Raw genomic sequence first — 20,391 nt, 5'->3', positions numbered from 1 at the left:
CATCTCCAACTGCCTTTCAGACATTTTGAACTAGATGTTCAGTAGACATCTTAAACGAAATATGTTCAAGACAGAACACTATCTTTTCCCCAAACCCTCCCTCCTAACTTTCCTGTTAAAGCAGAGGACAACATCTTCCTAGTCCCTCAGGTTTGCAACCTAAGTATCATCCTCAGTTCCTTACTGTCTTTCACCCTGTGTCCAAGCTGCTGCCAAGACCTGTCAATTTTACCTTTGCAACAACTTAACAGGTCCCTTTTCCACTCTGACACTGCCACCACTCTAGTGCAGGCCCTTATTACTGCAAGCCTGGATTACTGAACAGCTTGCTGATGGGTCTGCCTGCCTCAGGTCTCTCCCCATTTTAATCCATTCTCCACTGAGCCCCTCAAGTGACTTTCCTAAGCATGTCACCTCCCCGCTTCACCTTCCAAATAAACTCCAGTGGCTCCCTATCACCTCCAGAATTAAACATAAAATGCTCTGTTTGGCATTGAAAGCCCTTCATAATCTATCCCCCTTCTCTTTCCAGTCTGCTTATATCTTACTCTCCACCATGTACTTTCCCATGTGGTAACACTGGCCTCTTGGCTATTCCATATCTTGACTTTGGGCATTTTTTTTTTTTCCTGGCTGTTCCCCATGCCTGGAATGCTCTCCCTTCTCTGCTGCAACTACTGACCTCCCTGGCTTCCTTTAAGTCCCAACTAAAATCCCATATTTTTACAAGATGCCTTTCCCAACCCCTCTTAATTCTAGTGCTTTCCCTCTTAATTATTTCCTGTTACTCTGCATAAAGCTTACCTGTATCTACTTGTTTGCATGTTATTCCCCAATCCCCATTAGCTTGTAGGCTCCTTGAGGACAGAGACTGTCTTCTGTCTCCTTTTATATCCTCAGCACATTATATGGCACATACCAGGTGTCTAATAAGTATTTAGTGACTAGCTAAACTTAGGACTTGTCTGTATTTAGAATCTACCTCTCCTTTCCTCCCCTCCCACTACCATGAGTGGTCTTAGTAGGAGAAGCAAGGTTGCTGTACTAGACATCTAGTTAATGTTAGAACTACAAGAGACCTTAGAGAATATCTAGTGCAAACTTTTAACTTATACAGGAAGAAAACTGTGGCAAGTGATTTTTCCCAGGTGACAAACAGTTCTGCAAAGATGAAAGATGGTCCCTCCCTAGTGGCATAACTTAAAAGGTCCCCCCCAATGCTTCTACCCAAGCCCAACCTACCTTCCGCTCTTTCTGTAGAAATAGACTATGGCTTGGTGGCAAAGTGGGTAGGTAGGATCAAAAAAGTAATCCTTTTTGTAACTGGTTCAATCAGAATTCATCCAAACTTCCAAAGGGATTTGTCACCCATAAACCAATCTAACATGTAAAGTATTATTGTTGGTCAGTTTGGTCATGGAAAGACATAGATAAATTAGGTGGAAATAAAAGTAATGGACCCACGGATGGATTTATGAAGAAATCAAAATGGCTAACCTTATACATCTTTGTGTAAGATGCCTGAGGAAAAACCCTAATGATTATACAAACACAAGGCTGTGAAAATTGCCTTGGGGAACAATGTATAAAGAAAAGAGTTGGATTTCCATCACCACCACCACCCTTGGGCACAAAGGCTGCTGCTGCCTACCCTCTTCGGATAGACTCCAGAAACTGGGCATTAGATGGGTCCTGGTAGCTTCTCAGCTCACCACTGTCCAGGCTGAATCCACTCTTCCAGAGCTTCAATACTATATGCACCTGGAATTATAAGATGACATCAGCACATTTAGAATAATTCAATAGTAAGCCAATTCCTTTATCCAAATTACTAACTCCCATATTAGAAATTTCATCTTGATTTGCCAAAATTATCCTTCACTGTCACCCAGTGCTTTCACAGCCACCCTGCTTGTAACTGCCTGACACTGGTTTCATTCAGTCCCCTTTCTTTCTACCTCACCAGGAGCTCCCAACTATGCTTTACAGACTGAAATAACTTGAGAGCTGAAAGGGTCTTTAGAAATGCTTGAGCCGGAGTGCCTAGGTGGTGCAGTGAATAGAGCACTAGTCCTGGAGTTGGGAGGACCTGAGTTCAAATCTGACCTCAGACTTAACAATTACTAGCCATGTAACCTTGGGCAAGTCACTTAACCTCAACTGCCTTGCCTTCCCCCCTCCAAAAATAAACCAACAACAACAACAACAAAAAACCAGAACTGCTTGAGCCTAAACCTTTCATTTTACAGATGAGGAAATGGATGGCTAGAGAAACGAAGGCTCAGCAAGGACTACATAATGAAGGAAGAGCAGAGCTGACACTAGGACCCAGATACTGAGCCCCAAGTCATTCCCCCTCTTTCCTCAAGAATTTCACTACATGACCATCTGCAATCTCAATTCTCCAACAAAATTGGCCTCTCCAAAGTCATCAAAGATCTTAAAATTGCCAAATCTGACGGCCTTTTTCCCTCATTCTTTTTGATATCTCCTGCTGCACACTCTTTTCTCCTTAGGTTTTTGTGACTGCTTTGGGTTTTCTTCCTATCTGTCTTACTTACCCCTCCTTTTGTTGGGTCATCAACATATTATACTTCCTGTCTGTGGGTGTCTGTAAAGGCTTTGTTTTGGGGCTTCTTATTTCTCTACACATCCTTCCTCAGTGATCTCCTAAGTTCCTATGGGGTTAACTTATCACCTCTACACAGATGACTCGAAATCTATATATCCAGTCCTCACCAATCTCACATCACTAACTATCCACTGGACATTTCAAAACTGGTTGTCTTGTATGAATCTTAAGCACAACATGTTCAAAACTGAATTCATTATCTCTGTACTCTACCACCTCCATCCCCTTCCAAACCTATTTCTGCTGAGGGCACCATTCTTGTTTCATTTACCCAGGTCTATGACCTTAATGTTAGTCTCAACTCACACTCATCCCATATCTCCACTCATTTGCTAAATCTTATTGTTTCTATCTTTACCACACTGTTGGACTTGAGTCAGGAATACTTGAGTTTGAATCCAGACACTAGCTGTGTAATGCTGGGCAAGTCATTTAAGCTTTCTGGCCCTCAGTTTCCTCATCTGTAAAATGGGGTATGATAATAATAGCACTTTCCTCCCAGAGAAGTTGTGACCATTAAATGAGATAATACATATAAAGCACTTTGCAAACTTTAAAGCACTATGTAAATACTAGCTATCATTATCACCACATCTCTGCCCATCTCTTTCCACCACTACTCACCACCCCCTTTGTTTAGGCCCTCATCTCCTTTCACCTGAATTATTGCCTCCAAATTGGTTGCCTGGTCTCAAGTTTCTCATCAATGCAATCCATTCCCCACTCAGCTGCCATAAACTCCAGTGGCTCCCTATCACCTACAGCACCAAATAAAATTCCTCTATTTAGCATTTCGAGTCTTTCGTAACCTGGCCTGAATCTACTTTCCGCCCTAATTACACATGGCTGCCTCCACACACAACATTTTACAGCCAAACTTGCCTTCATTCTTTTCCTCCCTCATGACATTCCATTTCTCACCTATGTGCCTTCGCACAGGTGTCTATGTCCCACGCCTGGGAGGAGTCAACTTCCTCTTCTCCCTGGGCTCTTCAAATCCCTAATTTCCTTCAAGGTCCAGCCTAGTGCTCCTTTCTACAAGAAACCCTTCTTGATTTCCACTGCTGTTAATACTTTCCCCTCAGATCACCTTGTATCTATTTCTACATATATGTGTGCTGTCCCCGCCTCACGACGCTCCCGTTAGACTGTAAACTCTTTAAGGGCAAAACTGTTTCATTTCTGCCTCTGTATCCCTAGCACTTAGCACTGTGCCCGGCATATACTAAGTGCCTAACAAATGCTCACAGACTGACTTTTCTTGTCCTATGCTTCTTCTATGCAAATGCATTCAATATTCCCTTTTCTTCTATCCATTCCATCCTTATCTTTCAATCCTTTACCTTAAACAACTCAGCCTGATTAGGTTTAAAACGAGCCCTTGGAGATTTTTACTCAGTTATTAGCTCTCACTCCATAATTCTAGAAAAACCTCCCCATACTCCACTGCTGTGGAGGTCTCTAAGTAGGAGACAGCCTCCTTCTACTAAAAAACAGAACATTGAGGGGTGTCCCTTCAGAAGTGAGAGAAGGATACTCGCATCTTGGCCAGAAAATTGTCGTCTCTCTCCTGCTACATAGGCAGACTCCTCTTCCGGGGCTGCCCCAAGACGGTATCCGCCCCCTGCAAATGGCTGCAAAAGATGGATAAGCAAAATAAGTAAAGTAGGAATTGTGAACAACCGTTTTTGAGTCTCAAAAATGGCAGGAATTTTATTAAAGAGTATGACTCAGAAGTAGAATGAATAATGTCTTTAAATATTTGACAGGCTGTCATGAAGATGGGAAATTAGATTTATTCAGCCATAGAAGAGAACTAGGCCCAATTAGAAGTTAAAGGAGAAAGATCTAAGGAAGAACTTTATAACAGTTAGCATTGTCTGACAATAGACTATTTATCTTAATGAAGTAACAGTATTCTGTCACTTAAAGTCACAGAACCAAAGGATTTAGAGCTTGGAGCAAAATGAGCTATCATCCAGCTCAATCTCTTCATGTTACAGATAAAAGAAAGGTCCATGGACTAACCCTAAGGTTGAAAAGATTTAAGTAGTAGGGCCAGGATCCACATCCTATCCTTTAACTTCAAATTCAGTGCTCCTTTCATTACACTATCTTGTCTCTTTAAGCAGAGCCTAGATGGTCACATGACAGGGATGCTATAGACAAGATTCCTTTATTAGGGAAAGAGTTGAATGCTAAGCTGTTTAAGGTCCCTTCCAATTTTGTGACTCTAAACAATGCATTTTAGATGGGGGCTAGATATTATCTTTTTTGAATAGTTGTTTGCAAGTTGTCTCCCTCATTAGACTGTGAACTCCTTGAGAGCAGAGACTATTTTGGGGGCTTTCTTTGAATCCTTAGTGCCTAGCACAGAGAAGGCACCTGATAAATGCTTACTGATTTTACTTCTAATATTCTTCCCTAAGATGGAAAATGCTGTAACTTTGAAAAAAAAAAAGATAATCCTAACAGTTAGTTAGGAACAAAAAGAAAACAAGTTACTTCTGTGGTGGAAACAGTTAACTTGGGCAAGTAAAGTCATCTTTCTGAACCTCCCATTTCTTCATCTGAAAACCAGGACAAAGTAGATTAGCCCTTCACTCCCCAAAGGACTGTTGTGAGAATCAAGAGAGGTGAGGGATGTGGACTGCTGTGTAGCCATACAACATGAGATAAGTGATGGTTATTATCATGAAGGGCTCGTCTACAAAAAGAAAACTGTGCTCATTGCAGGAAGCAAACATGACCCTGCTTCTCACTTTTGGCTTGCTACTCTCGCCAGGGCTCTTAGCCATTCGATCGACAGCCACTGCTCCATGTTCCTTGGCACCTTTGAAGAGATCTTCCACCAACTCGTTGGGGCTTTTCTTTCTTGGAGGACCAACAATCTGCTGTCCACTTCTCTCTGAGCCTCCGGCGTAAAACCTGCATAGAAGAAAGGCCTCTGACATTGAAGGTTTGGAATTAGATCATGCACTGAGCTTGGAATCAATAGGGTCTGAGTTCCAGCTCTATCACTTACTGGTAACTTCCTTAACTTCTCTGAACCTCAAGTTCATAAAATGGGAATAATATTAACCCCTTCCCTGCCTAATTCACAGGGAAATTATAAGGATCAAACGAACCATGTATAGAAAGTGCTTTTCAACCATCACTATGCAAATGTAAGTTATTATTTAGTTATTCATTTGATCAATGACTTTCCAGGAGATAGCTGCAGGGCTGACTGAGTTAGTAGGGAGTATAGTTTGGGAACCAAATGACTGTTCAACTTTATACTAGTAATGCTAAATATCTAGGGAGGCCAAATGGCATAGCAGAAGTAAGAACCACCAAACAGTTATGTGACCTTGGATATGTCATATCTCTCTGAGCCTCATTTTTTTCTTTTGTAGAATGGGAAGAAATACTGCTCGACCTACTTATCTGACAGGAGTGTAAGACTCAAATGAAATAATCTAACAAGAAGTAACATCTAAACAGAACTTAAAAGATTATAAAAAAAAAAAGATTACAAAGTACTTTCCTCATATTAACCCTATAATGGAAGCACTTTGAGTATTAACTTTCTTTAATCTCAAGATTGAGAGAATTGAAGCTTAAAAGTTGTATGACCTGCCCTCATAGAGCTAGTAAGCATCTTTCAGGACTTAAGATTCAGGCTTAATTACAAGGGACATTATAAAACTGTAAAGTATGATACAAATACATGCTATTATAGTCACTGTATAAATTCAATACCTAAACCACAGGGCAGAGAGAACTGTGGTAGATGCTAAGAGGGGACATAGAGATAAATGCAAGCTTTGCCTTCAATAAGCTAGAAATCTAATTTAAAAGAATTTATTAGTGTTATCTCATTTTCATCCTTGTAACAACTCTGAAGCACAAGTATCCCCATTTTGTAGATGAAGAAATTGAGGCTCAGAGAAGTTAAATAGTAATACCTTTTTTTAACCTCAATCCCTAGCTCTGGCCAGCATGGACACAGGATATTATGAAGAGAAGGGATCAGTGAGGTTAGGGTTACATGCTGATTTTATTTACTTAATTCTCAAAGACAGGGTAATTAAAAAAAAACTTTTTTGATCAGGGTTTCTCTTGTTATTTACAATACAATGAACATTTGTTAAGTGACTTTAGCATACAGAGCACCATGCTAGGCACTGAAAGCACTAAGATTTATATAAGATATGATTCTTGCCCTCAAAGAGTTCGTAGTCTAGGATGGGGATCAGACAGCAACACAGATTACATGTACAACATCAAATCAGTGCATTAGAGGTGCAAAAAAAGTGCGATGTGAAGTTGGGGCAGATTCAGTACAGCAGTGTCATCTGAGTTTCTGCAGTACCTTGTGCCATGGCCTGGAAAGTAAAGCTGCCAGCTTGCCAATAGTCAGAGCTCATTTCAATCCTGTGATCTGTTCCACTCCGTGATTCTGTCAACAGCACACAACTGACAAGCTATGAAAATCAGTTCTGTCTTTGGAACTTTAACAGCTAAATTGTTTCTCTGAGTTGTTCCTTTGGTGGTGGGGATGTGAGGCCAAAGCTCTCAGCCAGACTAATACAAAAGCACCAGCTTCATTTCCAATGTGAAATACTGAGGCTACAAGGCAGGTGTCAGGATCAGAGCATTGAGGGAAGGTATCTTGGGGGGGTTTGGTTGGGGAAGGCAGACTAAAAGAATGGACAAAGTAGGTATTGACAATGAATGTGCTTTTACTCAGAGAGCTCAAAGCCCTAGTATATAAATGGTCACTTGTTAAACTAAAGTATGTGACTGCTTGAGGGGGGCATAGAATAAAGGAGAGCTGGCCTCAAAGGCAGGTTAAAACCCTTCTGATATAGACTGGTTCAAGTCCCACTTGTGACACATGTTTGACCCTGGGAAAGTCACTGGATTTCTTGGTGCTTCCAATGGCAACTTTGTAACATGAGAAACAGCAGAGGAAATGCTAAATTAAATTTGTAGAGACAGTTATTCCCAGCAAACTTCCTCCACCAATAAGATAGCAGATCCAGTCTCTATCCCTAAAAGGAAAGACCAGAAGATTTATGGCTGACTAGATCACCTTAGAGGTACTCTAGTTCAAACCGACTCATTTGATAGCTGAGCAAACTGTGGCTAGAGAAGTTATATGACTTCCTCAAGATCCCACAAGCATTAAGCAGAAGAGTGAAGATAATAATCTTAATATTCAATGTACTTTCAATCCCACCATGTTACACAAGAAAGTTTTAAAGCAGATTTACTAACTAGTATAGTGGGAAAAGCACCAGAGGCAGGAGTCAAGAGCCTCAGATTTTAGTCCCAACAATACCACTAACTCAGTATATAACCATAGTATTTTCCCTTCCTCTTGGGACCCCAGTTTTCTGATCTCTAAAGGAACAAGAGTCATAAGTCCCTAAGATTCCATCCACTCCTAAAAGGTTATGATTCTTCAGTGAACTTGTAGATCACAAAGTGAATGGTCAGAAATCTTATATGATCCCAGCTTTTCATTTGCTACCTATGTAACCTTGGCCAAGTCATTTAACTTCTTTCTACTTCTCCAGGCTTCAGTTTCTTTGCTTGTAAAATTGGAAGTGGAATCTAAGGTCTCTTTCAGATCTAAAGCAATGATTTTTCACTTAAGCAGTAATTATGGAGTTAGAGTATTTCCTTAACAGTCATCATATTGTTTTCTCCCCATGAAAGAGTGTTCTCTGCATGTGGTAGGTGTTTGGTGTTTATTGAAAAAATGAACAAACCAAAGTATATAAAAAGTGATCTGATCATTGTATTCAAGTATAGGAAGTTTGTTTAATGGTACCACAACCAACAAAGCTTTGCAATAACACAGCTGAGACTAATCCCCTACATTAAATCCAGTATAATGTGATTCAGGATGGTGGTTAAATGACTCCCTCCTTCTATCTACCCTCTTATTCCTCCTGCTTCTTCTGCTTCAGCACTTTCTACAGAACTACCCCCTCTGAAACACTGTCTCCTGTCAGAACTTATTAATAACATTAGGCAGGGTGTGCCTATTTAAGAAGTTCTGCTTACTTAGAATCCCTTATAAAATTATCTCAGAACCTTGAGAAACAGGAGACTGTGACCAATCTGTAAGCAACAAAAGACTTTCTCTGGTATAGGACCTTATGAGGAACAGAGACTGAGAGGGGTTATCTAACATAGTGAATGATAATTAACTGGATTACTTTATGGATATTATAAATGGGATCATATTAATTGTAGGTCTCATAGTGCAAATATGTACGTTTCAAAGGACTGGCAGCATATTTTAATAAAAATTCACTTACCTTTGACCCTCTTCATCATCTTCATCATCTTCTTGGGCATGAACAAGGTCTCTGAATGATGTGACCCTGTTGTCACTGGAGAATCAAAAAGGAGATAAAATGATTCTCTGCACCAATGAATGCCAAGCTCCAACTTCTAGAGCAGAGGTGGGTTCTTTGTTTGTCTGTTTTTTTTTTTTTTTTTGGGGGGGGGGGGGTTAATTGGGCTGAACTAACTTATCCAGGGTCACACAGCTACAAAGTGTCTGAGGTCAGATTTGAATTCTGATCCTCCTAATTCCAGGGCTGCAGTTCTATCCACTTAGCCACCTAGCCGCCCCTAGGGGTGGGTTCTTAATTTGGAATGGGTAAGCTTTTTTTTTTTGGAGGGGGAAAGTAGGGCAACTGGGGTTAAGTGACTTGCCCAAGGTCACACGGCTAGTTTTGTGTGTGTGTGTGTGTGTGTTAAGTGTCTGAGGCCAGATTTGAACTCAGGTCCTCCTGACTATAGGGCTGGTGCTCTATTTACTGTGCCACCTAGCCGCCCCTGGGTAAGCTTTTTAAAAAATATATTTTGTTTAAAAATATTCTTCTAATAAGAAAGCCAGAGGCTTGACCAGGCCATGAAAGAGGTCCATAGCACCAAAAGAAAAAGTTAACTCATGATCTAGAGATTCTGCTTTTAGTTAATATTACTAAAAATAATAGTAACTACTCACAATTACACTGTACCTTCTTCATAACAACCCTATGAATCAGGCTGTTCAAAAGTTATTATCTTTACAGATGAGGCTCAGAGAGACTAAATAACTTGTCCAGGGTCACACAGCTCATTAAGTGAAAAAGGGATAGGATTTGAACCCAGAGCTCTTCACACTACCACATGTTTCCTCTAGCTGGGAGATACAATGCAAGTATCTGGCAATACTTTTATATTCTGTTCCCATGCATTAATAATATATAGGGTCAACTAAAAAAGGCAATGTGCTGTGGTAAACAGTGACCTGGCCCTGAGGTCAGGAAGACATGGGTTCAAATTTCAAGCCAACATACTAGCTCTATGACTATGGGCAAGTTACTTAACCTTTTAGTTCTCTAGGCCAGAGGTGTCTAACACATGCCCATACCAGATTAAAATATAACTGGAAATTATTGAACAAAATGAGTAACATAAAACATGGATAATGCTAATATGTGGTTTTCTAAGTCAAAATGTGGCCCACAGGATCCTTGCATATGGTTTAGTAGTCTCCATTTCTATGAGTCTGACTTCACTAGGTAGCTCTCTAAGACTATAATTTGCATTAAAGGTACAAAGCTACTGGAATAGAGGGAGTTATCACACTTGAGAGTTGTCTTTATCAATGAAAAGGCAGTTTCCATCCCTATCCTGTTCAAAACAATGTTATATTTTTCTTCTCAATGGACATGTGAGAGAACCAATGAAGAAGTACTATTCTGAGGAGCAATGGTACCACTTTTAAACATGCAGCCTTAATTTAAGCTCTCATAAAAGCTGGGTCTATACTAGGTAAATAATTTACTTCTAGTGTGTTGGAATTGTTTACTAGTATTTTTAAAAAACATACTCTATGGGGCAGCTAGGTGGTGCAGTGAACAGAACACTGGCTCTGAAGTCAGGAGGACCTGAGTTCAAATTTGACCAAAGACACGTAACACTTATTAGCTGTGAGACCTTGGGCAAGTCACTTAACCCCAACTGCGCCCCCCCCCCCCATACACTCTACAACACAACTATTAATATATACAAAACCAAGCTGGACTAGTCATAAGAAGGGTTAATTCACTTTCCTTAATTCTGGTGCAGTTTTCCTAGTACAAACCTGTCCTCAAATATTGCTCTGAGTTTCTCAGATGGCCAAGTTAGAGATAAAGAATATCTTTCCTTGGTATTTTAAAATAAAGAAAAAAAAATCAGCTTCATTGTAACACAAGAAAAGAAAAAAACAAATAAACCATGCAGGCCAATGAGGATAGATACAGAGGAAAGAACTGTTTCACTAAAAAGTAATCTCAAGCTGAATTGGAGGGGGGAGGGAGGAAAAGACCAAACATTCACAACAAAGAGGACAATTGGGTGACAGAAATCTCTGAGGTTCTATCCCCTAGAAATAAGAGGACAATGACAGACTGAGTCAGCAAGTGGACTCCCTGCCAGGGCTGGCTGAGTTCCCCAGAACTTGCATCCAAGATAGGTCCAACTGATTGCAATGATGATGATTCTATGACTTTTCATCAGAGATAAATTTCACTAACATTTTTCATAATTAGGAAGTTTTGTTAGATTTCAGTCACACTCAAACCCTCTTCAAAAGACGGAACAAATCTTGCATCTGTGATGATAAAGTCTTCCAAATATTCTCTTTCTTTCATACTCATTTACTTTGGCCAGTGGTCTCTGTCCCTAAATCCATTCTTCAAGACAAAATTTTTTATCAAGAGGCTTTAAATACTATCGCTATTAAAATGAACAGAAAGACAGTCTTCAAACTCTAACTACTAGCTCCTTCCCCAATGCTGCTATCCCCTCATTTCTCAATCTATATTATCTTTTATCCCAGTCACTGTGAAACTAGAAAGAAAGAGTGGTCTCCATTTGCTTTGTACACTTTAACCACCTTTTACTTGAGTCTCCTGCAATCTGGGCTTGCAACCCAAGCCCTGTTCTTGAAAAGGCTCTCTCAAAAGTCACCAATGACCTTCTAATCACTAAATCGAAAGGTCTTTTCTCATTCATCTTTCTGCAACTTCTAAGACTATACCCACTTGGGGTCTATCTTTTACCTTAGTGTGTATCACTGTTCTCTCTCCAGGTTCTCCTATTTCATCAACCTTCTACAACACCTAAGTGTGAGTATCTGTGAAAGGTCATCTCTTCTTCCTTTACATTCCCTCCCTTGAGGTAATCCATTCCAGCACTCAGTCATCTGCTATGCAGATGATTCTTAATTCTATGTATGTAGTCCTAATCTTTACCTTGAACTTTCGTTCCCAAATCTCCAAATGCTGTTGTCCATCTTTACCTAAAGTACCTCAAACTCAACCTATCCAAAGTCAATGCTGCTACCAAAAATCCTGTTCCTCCTCCCACATTCTGTATTTCTATTATTATCACCACCTCTACTTGGGGTTGAAATGTCATTGTCTTCTTTGATTTTTCCATCTCTCATCTCTCTCCTTCAATACTCAATTTATTTCCCAGAGTTGTCTTGCCAATTTTACTTCTATAACATCAATCCATTCAAACTGCCAACACCCTATACTTCCTAACTGGTCTTTGTGTTTCTGGTCTAGGCAAAACATAGTCCCTGCTCTCAAGGAGTTCACAGTCCAAATGGGGAGATGATATGTAAACAGCTAGGAACAAATTGGATACATACAGGGTAAACTGGAGATTATCTCAGAGGAAAGGCAGTAAGATTAAGGAGGACTAGGAAAAGCTTCTTGAATAAGATGGAACTTTAGCTGAGACATGAAAGAAGCCAGGAAATAGAGATAAGGAGGGAGAGCATTTTACGCATGGGAGACAGCAAGCAAAAATGTATGGAGTCAAAAGATGGAGTATCTCAAGTGAGGAACAGCAAGGAGGCCAGTGTCAAAGGAGTAAGAAGGGAAAGTATAAAGCATTAGAAGACTGGAAAGGTGGAAGGGAGGCAAGTTATGAAGAGCTTTGAAGGCCAAAGATAGGATTTTACAGTTGATTTCGGAGGGGGGGGGGAGGTAATGCAGTTGATATAAATGGGGGTAGGGAAGGGGAGAACATGACATTGTCAGACCTGCACTTTAGGAAGATACATATGACAGGTAAGAACTGGTACAGGGAGAGACTTGAGGCAGGGAGACCAATTGGTAAGCTACTGCAATAGTGATGAGAGCCTGTACAGAGTGGTAGGAGTATCAGAGGAGAGATGCTACAAAGGCAGAAACAGGACTTGGCAACTGATTGGATATGGACAGTGAGAAAGAAGCGAAATTTGGGATGCTACTTAGGTTTTAAGTGTGGAGGACTGGTGATGGCAGTACCTTCACAGGAAGGCAGGGAAGAGCTTGGGGGGAAAGACAGTGTTTTTAGTTTTGGAAATGTTGGGGGTAGAGGGTGGATGTAAGGCTGGGGGAGAAGGGGAGAAAGACAGAAAGGGAGAGAGTGGAAGAGAGGGAGAGGGGGAGGGGGAAAAGGAGGGAAGTAGGGAGGAAAGGAGAGAAGGAGAGAGGGAGAGAGAAAGAACAAGTGAGTGTTTCATTTACTCTGGTTAAATGAAAATTTTATCTGCATACACAGGCAGGCTAAGAATTTAAGCAAAAATGTATTATTTTCTGTCCAAAATATACATTAGTGAGCACAAGTGAATGAGGCCATAGCATAATCTGACTATTCTGTTCTTCAAAACAGCTACTGAAAATGCTACTGGTGGAGCAGTGGATAAAGTGCTAGGCTTGATGTCAGCAAGACTTGAGTTCAAATCTATCCTCAGATAGTAACTAGCTGTATGACTCAGGGGAGAAGTCATTTAAAATGTTTACCTCAGTTTCCTCCATTGGGGTAAAATAGGGATAATAATAGCACTTAGCTTGCCAAGTTGTTGGGAGGCTGAAATGAGATAATATTTGTAAAAGCACTTAGCACAGCACCTAGCACATAGCAAGTGCTATATAAGTGCCTATATCCTTTTTTTTCCCTTCTAGGAGAAAATCCAGAGGTATTCCTCAAATCATCCTTTGAACTTCTTTGGGGACCAGATTACTGAACATTACCTTCGCAAGAGAGCAGACATGGGCAAAAGCAGCAGTGCCAACTAATGACTTCAAAACATCTGAAAGCTCATTAACATAGTTATTTCATAAATCTGGCCTCCTACTTCACTGGAGAGGGAGGAAATACCTGGAGCTCCTTCTTTCCAAACTCAGGCTGCAAACTGTGCCCTTTGGGGACCTTTTTTCCCTCCATTCAAGGATGCTTTTGATGTTCACTTTAATCTGATCCCATTCACCCATGACCCTAAGTAAGGATACTACAATTCAGAGAAGCCCAAATGAAAAAGGATCTTAGAAATGATATCCTGTCAGTGCAGGAATCCCCAGTACAGTATGTTACCAGACTGTCCTCCAGCCTCCATTGTAACATTTTCTCTGATGAGAAATTTAATCCCTCTTATGTTTTATAATGGCAGAACCTGAGTAAACTTTCTACATTCATAGTCATAAATATATTTAAAAGAAATGTGTGACTTGAAAAATTCTGTGATTAGGGTTTTTTTCTTGGTTAACTTCAAGATAACCTAGAATCTTCTGCTTTTATTCCTTATCACTGACTCCAATACAGATAAAAGGATAAAACTTTTTAAAACCTGTGATAACAGTAATAACAGCTAGCATTTATATAGCATTTTAAGGCTTGTGGAGAGTTTTACACCTTATATCATTTGATTGTCACAAGAACCTTAGTGAGGTAGGTGCTATTATCCCCATTTTACAGATGAAAAACTAAGGTTGAGAGACATGAAATAACTGCTCAGAGTCATACCACTAGTATTTGAGGCATAGTTTGAACTTCCTGACTCTAGGGCCTGAGATCTACACATTGTACCACAGAGGTGCCTCCTAGAATGCCGCAGTCCCACACCCTATTCTGAAGAGCATGAACTAAACTATGTAATTAAGAAACATTTACTGAGTACCTGATGTATTGACAAGGCTCTATGATAGGTGCTAGAGGTGGGGGCAAAGGATAGAGACTGGCAAAACACATTCTCTCTTTAGAGCTTATAATTTAATGGGTTAAATAAAACAAGGCAAAATGATAAGGTCCATAAGAGAGACCTAAAAATCACACCTAGATGCTGAAGACAGCAAAAATTGCATGAAGGAAGTGTCAGGGGAGCTAGGACTTGAAGAAGGGGTAAGACTTCAATAGGCAGCAGTGAAAATTTTTATGTTTAGAGGTGGGAAGGTTAGTAGTTTACAGTGGTAATAGACTCCTGGAAAAGGAAAGCAGCTTGAAACAAAGGAAAAACTCAGGACATATTAAAGAATGACAAAAGCACTGTCTATTTGGAGCACAGAATTTATCTAAGAGAGAAATGCTGGAAATGGCAGCAGGTAGGTTATAGAAAGTCTATCATATGAGGTTGGGGAATCTGGATTTTATTAGGAAAACAATGGAAAGCCTTGGAAAACGAATTCAATTAATGTGGACTGATAAAATTAGAAGCTGGGTCTTACCTGGGAGCTGTGCCTCTGGACATTGAACTGGGTGCTGGCTGGGAAAGTGAAACAAGGTCTTCATCACCTCCATCCTCATAAAAGCTGGCCAGGGCAATCTGAAAGAGAGTCACTGGCCTCTTAAAAACACTCCTTAATTTACCTGGTATTTTCACTTAATTTACCTGTGTGTAAATAGTAAACACCAGAGAGAAACACAGTTCTTATTCTGGTGGTAGAGATTAATTGAAGAGACTAAGAAGTAGCTTCAAGTTTTCTCTTCTGTAAAAGTCTAGATAGATGGCCTCTAAGATCCCAATCATCCGGGACAGTCCGTGAGCTCTGTCCAAACAAAGTTTGTTTTCCTACCATCCCAAACACAAATTCTAATCAAGTAAATACTGTGTAGAAGACACAATGACAGTAGTAGCTAGGCCAGATGAAACTTAAACAAGTGTTGTATTCCCTGATAGAAGTTCACAGGGGGAGAGAGAAACATTTTGGCTCAAGGCAATTTAAGAACTGCCTCAACTGGGTATTTAAACTGGGCCAGCTCTCCCCACTAACTCTGCTCCCTGGAGGGAATTTTGTATCTATTTACTGAGAAATGCTGCTACCAAGAAAGGCAAAAAAGAGAATGGCAATGCCTTGAACTGGATAGAGGAGAGACTACTGGGGTAAAGCTCCTGGAGAGGTGCTAGTGGGGGGTAAACCAGGAAGGCTGGGTCTGCTTCCAAGAGTCTAGTTTTTTGATTTACCAGAGAGATTAAGCCCTGGAAATTGGTTTGCATCCTCTTGAAGCAGTGTGTGGAGTGTGCTGAAAGGTGCGTAAAGGAAGGGAAGGGAGGGGGGAGGGGGAAGCATCACAAATAGGAGCCTGAGCAGTGGTCTTGGACTCAGGCATAAATGTGGGTTGTTTGCCATTTACTAGTCATATGAGCTTGGGCAAGTCATAATCTCCGTTGGCCTAAGTTTTCTCATCTGCAAAATGGAGATAATACTTGCACTACCTCCTTCACAGGAAAACAGACTGGTAAAGTTTAAAGCACTGTAGGTATGTGCGTTATTGTCATGGTGCAGAAGCAGCGATCTCTCAGGGCGGATGTCAGGGTCCCAGGGGAATATCAGGCAGCTTCCCTATCTGTCTGTGTTTGTATTTGCGTCAGTGATGGTCACGGGGTCAAGGTGTCACGGTGTGTCAGCATCTGCGTGGGCCAGAGTGGGGTGGGCGTCCACTGGAGTGTCCATCTATGTGTGTGTGTCCACTCATGTGCCTCTGCCCGCTCGTGCACAGCTGAGGCTCCCTCCGTGTCCGTGTCAAGCACACACACACACACACACACACACACACACGCATGCACGCACATGCACACGGCGTCTCCGGGTCCGTGCCAGGGCATGTACGTGTGTGTCTCGGGGCCGGGTCAGGCCTGCTCGTCCCTAGGCGGAGGCGAAGCCGGGAGAAGCTCTCCCGCCGGCAGCGCGTCCCTCCGTCTCCCCGGGAGACGCTGCCCCAGAGCCGGCTGCGGCAGGGGCTCCAAACTGAGGGTGGAGGGCGAGGATGGGGGCGGGGCCGGGCGCCCAGGATCCCCGCCCCCAGCCCCTCCACCTCCTCCGGGCCGGCCCGGCCTCCCCCAGCCCCTTGATGACTCTGCGCTTCGGCCGCCGCGGCCTCCCCTGCCCGCCCCGGCCCAGGGTCCGACCGCCAGCCCGCCCGCTTGCGCCAGCTCCGCTGCTACCTGCAGGTCCCATCCGGCTGACTCGAGGAAGAAGCGGGCCCGGTCCTCCTCGGCCCCGGTCACCGCCACGAACTCCCTCAGCGCCTCCTGCCGCTCCGCCATCTTGCCCCGGTGCACCGCCCAAACCGCTCCGGCCGGCACCGCGCTGCCCCCGCCCCCGCCGCGGCGTTCCGGCCGCAGCCCCGCCCCCTCCCGCCCTGGGCCGCGTGCGGTGTCCCACACAATGCCCTCCGTGTGGGAAACGCCCGCGGCCGCTCGGACCTCCTGGCGCCCCCTGGTGGCTCTCTGGAAGTAGTCTCAGTCTCATGGCCCGCTCTGGGGCATTGATGGTTAAAGTGGGCTGGCTACTGCATCCGTCGCCATCCCGGGGAGCATCCCAAGATCATAGGCAGTCAGAGCTGGAAGCAACTTAGGCGAGCTCGGGCATGCAACTTATTGCTGCTTCTGTGATTTTGTCCCCATTTGTGAAATGAGCCAGTTGAACCAGACTTACAGCTCAGACACTGCATGCATCAACTTTCCTCCTAATAAGGAATATTTCTTTTTCTTTTTGGAGGGGAGAAGGCAGGGCAATTGGGGTTAAGTGACTTGCCCAAGGTCACATGGCTAGGTTTTTGTGTTAAGTGTCTGAGGCCGAATTTGAACTCAGTCCTCCTGACTCCAGGGCCAGTGCTGTATTCACTGCGCCACCTAGGCACCCCCAATAAGGAATATTTCTATGGGTGATTTGGAAAATCCTTATTAAATGAGATCTTGGCCTTAATAAATGTAGTGACTATGTCCCCACTCATTATGCTCATAAAGCATTAAAATGTTGAAATGAGGTGATAATTATTGAAAAGTCCAGAGCCAGGGAAGGTGAGCACAAGTTAAATGCCAATCCTGACTTCTTCAGTCTCCTTATTTGAGGTGAATCTCGACTATCTCAAACTGAGAACTAGAGAGGAGACAGCACGATGATCTAGGCATCCCTTCCTCTCATCCCCTGATGTTTGAAGAAGGCTTATCCTTCCCACCAACTCTACTTAAGGAATCAAGGAGAATGAGCTCTGCCATTGTTCCAGAATGACATGGGTCCATTTATTCCTGGGTTCCCTCTCACTATTCTAGAAACTTTCAGGCCTCAGCTCAAGTGCTTTTCCAAAATCAACCAAAAGGTTTTTTTCCTCAAGTTTTCTTTCCTGCCGTTCCCTCACAATTAAAGTCCCGATCTCCTTTGAGCCCAAACACAGCCACCCCACCTTCTGTAACTTTTGTATGCATTTAATGAACTTTTTTTAGGTAGTATGTTTACATTAAAAAGCATTCATCAAGCACCTGTTTTGTGCCAGGCACTTTGTGAAGCGCACTGGAAATACAAAGAGAAGCAAAAATTGCCCTTTCCTTCAGAGCCCGGGTCAAGAGTGACACATTCAAAAAACTATGTGCAGATAATATATATATATATATATATATATATCATACATACTATATATCAAATTATATATATATATATAAATATATAAAATACAATCAGCAGAGGGGAGGCACTAGTATTGTAGGGGACCAGCAAGGGCTTCTTGCAGAAGTGGGATTTTAGCTGAGGCTGGAAGTCAGGGAAGCCAAGAGGCAAAAAGAACTGGGGATTCAGGAATGGAAGACAGCCAATGAAAATGCCTGGAACTTCTTGTGTGAAGAACAGTATGGAGGCCAATGCTAATGGATCATACATGGATTATGTGGAGGGGAGTAACACCACTGGAAAGGTAGGAAGAGGGCAGTGTATGAAGCACTTTAAAAATGAAACAAGATTTTATCTTTGATCACGGAGGCAATAGGGAGCCAGCCATTGGAGTATACTGAATAAGGGAGTGACGTGGTTAGACCTGTCATTTGGAAGATTGCTTTAATAGCTGAGTGGAGGAAGGACTAGAGTGGAAAAAGGCTTGAGGCAGGGATATCAAAAAGGAGGTTATTTCAATAGCTCAGGCATGAGATGATCAGGGATTGCATGAAGGTGTTGGCTGTGTCAGAGAAGAGAATAGGTACATGTGAGAGGTGTTAGGAAGGCAAACTAGACAGGACTTGAACAAAAGATCAGATATGTGGGATGAGAAAGACTGCATATTATGGTGAATTGTATTCCTGTTTATTTTCCTCCCACCTTACAAGTTTTCTGAGCACTGATTAGATCTTTTGTTGTTGCTATTGTTCGGTTGTTTCAGGTTCCTCATGATCTGCCCAGGGTCACATAGCTAGTGTCTGAGGTCAGATCTGAAGTTGGGTCTTCTTGGTGCCAGGCCTGGCCCTCTATCCACTGGGCCACCTACCTGCCTGATCTCACTATAATCAATATCTGATCTTAGTATACTTTATATCTCTCCCAGTAACCAGCAAAGGCTTCAGAAAGCCATAAATGTTTGTTAGGTGCTTGGAAGAGTAGATAAAAGTTAAATGAATCTTCCTTTAACTAAAAATACAATTTCCCCATTAGTGGAGGGCTCTTTATCATTCAGATGAAAGAACTCTGGGTCCAGCATCCCAGAGTCTGGGTTCTACTAGAAGACTCTGTCACTAAGTGAGCCCTTAGTGCTTGCCTGGTATATAACAGTACTTAACAAATGTTTATTGACTGACTGAATGATGGTGTAGCCTTTCCTCTTAATAGTCTTTCCAGGTAAGTGGGATGAGTATTATTATTCCCCATTTGACAGTGGAGGAAACTGAGTCTCAGAGAATTATGACTAGCTCATGGTTACCCAAGGTAGCAAATAGAAGAGGGTAGGTTTTGAACTTAGATCATCTGCCTCCAAGACAGCATGACCCCTATAGCATCATATATATCTATATACATATACATAAAACATATACATTATAACTATAACATTACACTACTGTCTCTAAATATATTTATATGCCCTGCCACAGGGTACATAGTCTTGTTCTCCCTTCACAAGCCCAAGGAACACTCTAGGAAGGGGTAGGAAGGAGAGGTGGAAGTGTCAGAAGAGGAGAAGGGGGAAAGGGAGAAGGGAGGAGCAGAGTTGTGAAGAGGAGGTTGATGGGGAGGAAGGAAGGGATGGGGAAGAGGGAGAGAGGGAAAAGAAAGAAGAGGTAAAGGAGAGGGAAGAAGAGGAAGAGATGGTCTGGTTCTAGAATAAGCTTGAGCACAGAAGCTGTATACCTACTTTCAACCTTAGGGGAGAGGGCAGGGAACTTCTGTCCTGCAGAGGTTGGGACAAGAGTTCCTAAGGAGTCTGGGTGAATAGATGAAAACCCAGAGGCTTTACTTTAGGAGACCAGCATCCTCTGTGAGAGAGGAAGAGAGAGAGAGGAGAAGAGAGGAGAGAGAGAGACAAGAGAGAAGAGAAAAAAGAAGAGAGAGAGAAGAGAAAGAAGAGAAAAAAGAGAAGAGAGAGAGAAGAGGAGGGAGAGAAGAGAAAGAGAAGAGGAGAGAGAGGGAGGGGGAGAAGGAGAGGCAGAGAGAGAGAGAGAGAGAGAGAGAGAGAGAGAGAGAGAGAGAGAG

General features: G+C 42.3%; 1 protein-coding gene across 1 annotated transcript in view; it reads right to left on the bottom strand.

Annotated features, from left to right (window-relative positions):
• The window catches only part of NSFL1C (NSFL1 cofactor), a 40,164-nt gene extending 22,938 nt beyond the window's left edge, over positions 1-17,226 (bottom strand). Inside the window, 8 exon segments of the mRNA XM_069073855.1 lie at positions 1,652-1,761; positions 4,174-4,266; positions 5,395-5,560; positions 8,950-9,024; positions 15,169-15,266; positions 16,887-17,002; positions 17,005-17,031; positions 17,034-17,226. Coding sequence (XP_068929956.1) covers positions 1,652-1,761; positions 4,174-4,266; positions 5,395-5,560; positions 8,950-9,024; positions 15,169-15,266; positions 16,887-17,002; positions 17,005-17,031; positions 17,034-17,193 — 845 coding nt within the window. The 5' untranslated portion in view covers positions 17,194-17,226.
• Between the last annotated feature and the right edge of the window lie 3,165 nt (positions 17,227-20,391).

Source organism: Petaurus breviceps, unplaced genomic scaffold (assembly GCF_028583685.1).
Source record: "Petaurus breviceps papuanus isolate PSGF00001 unplaced genomic scaffold, PetGlider_PUasm1.0 90879, whole genome shotgun sequence".
NCBI classification, from domain to species: domain Eukaryota; kingdom Metazoa; phylum Chordata; class Mammalia; order Diprotodontia; family Petauridae; genus Petaurus; species Petaurus breviceps.
Note: the sequence above shows the minus strand (reverse complement) of the source record. Positions and strands in the feature narration are given on the sequence as shown.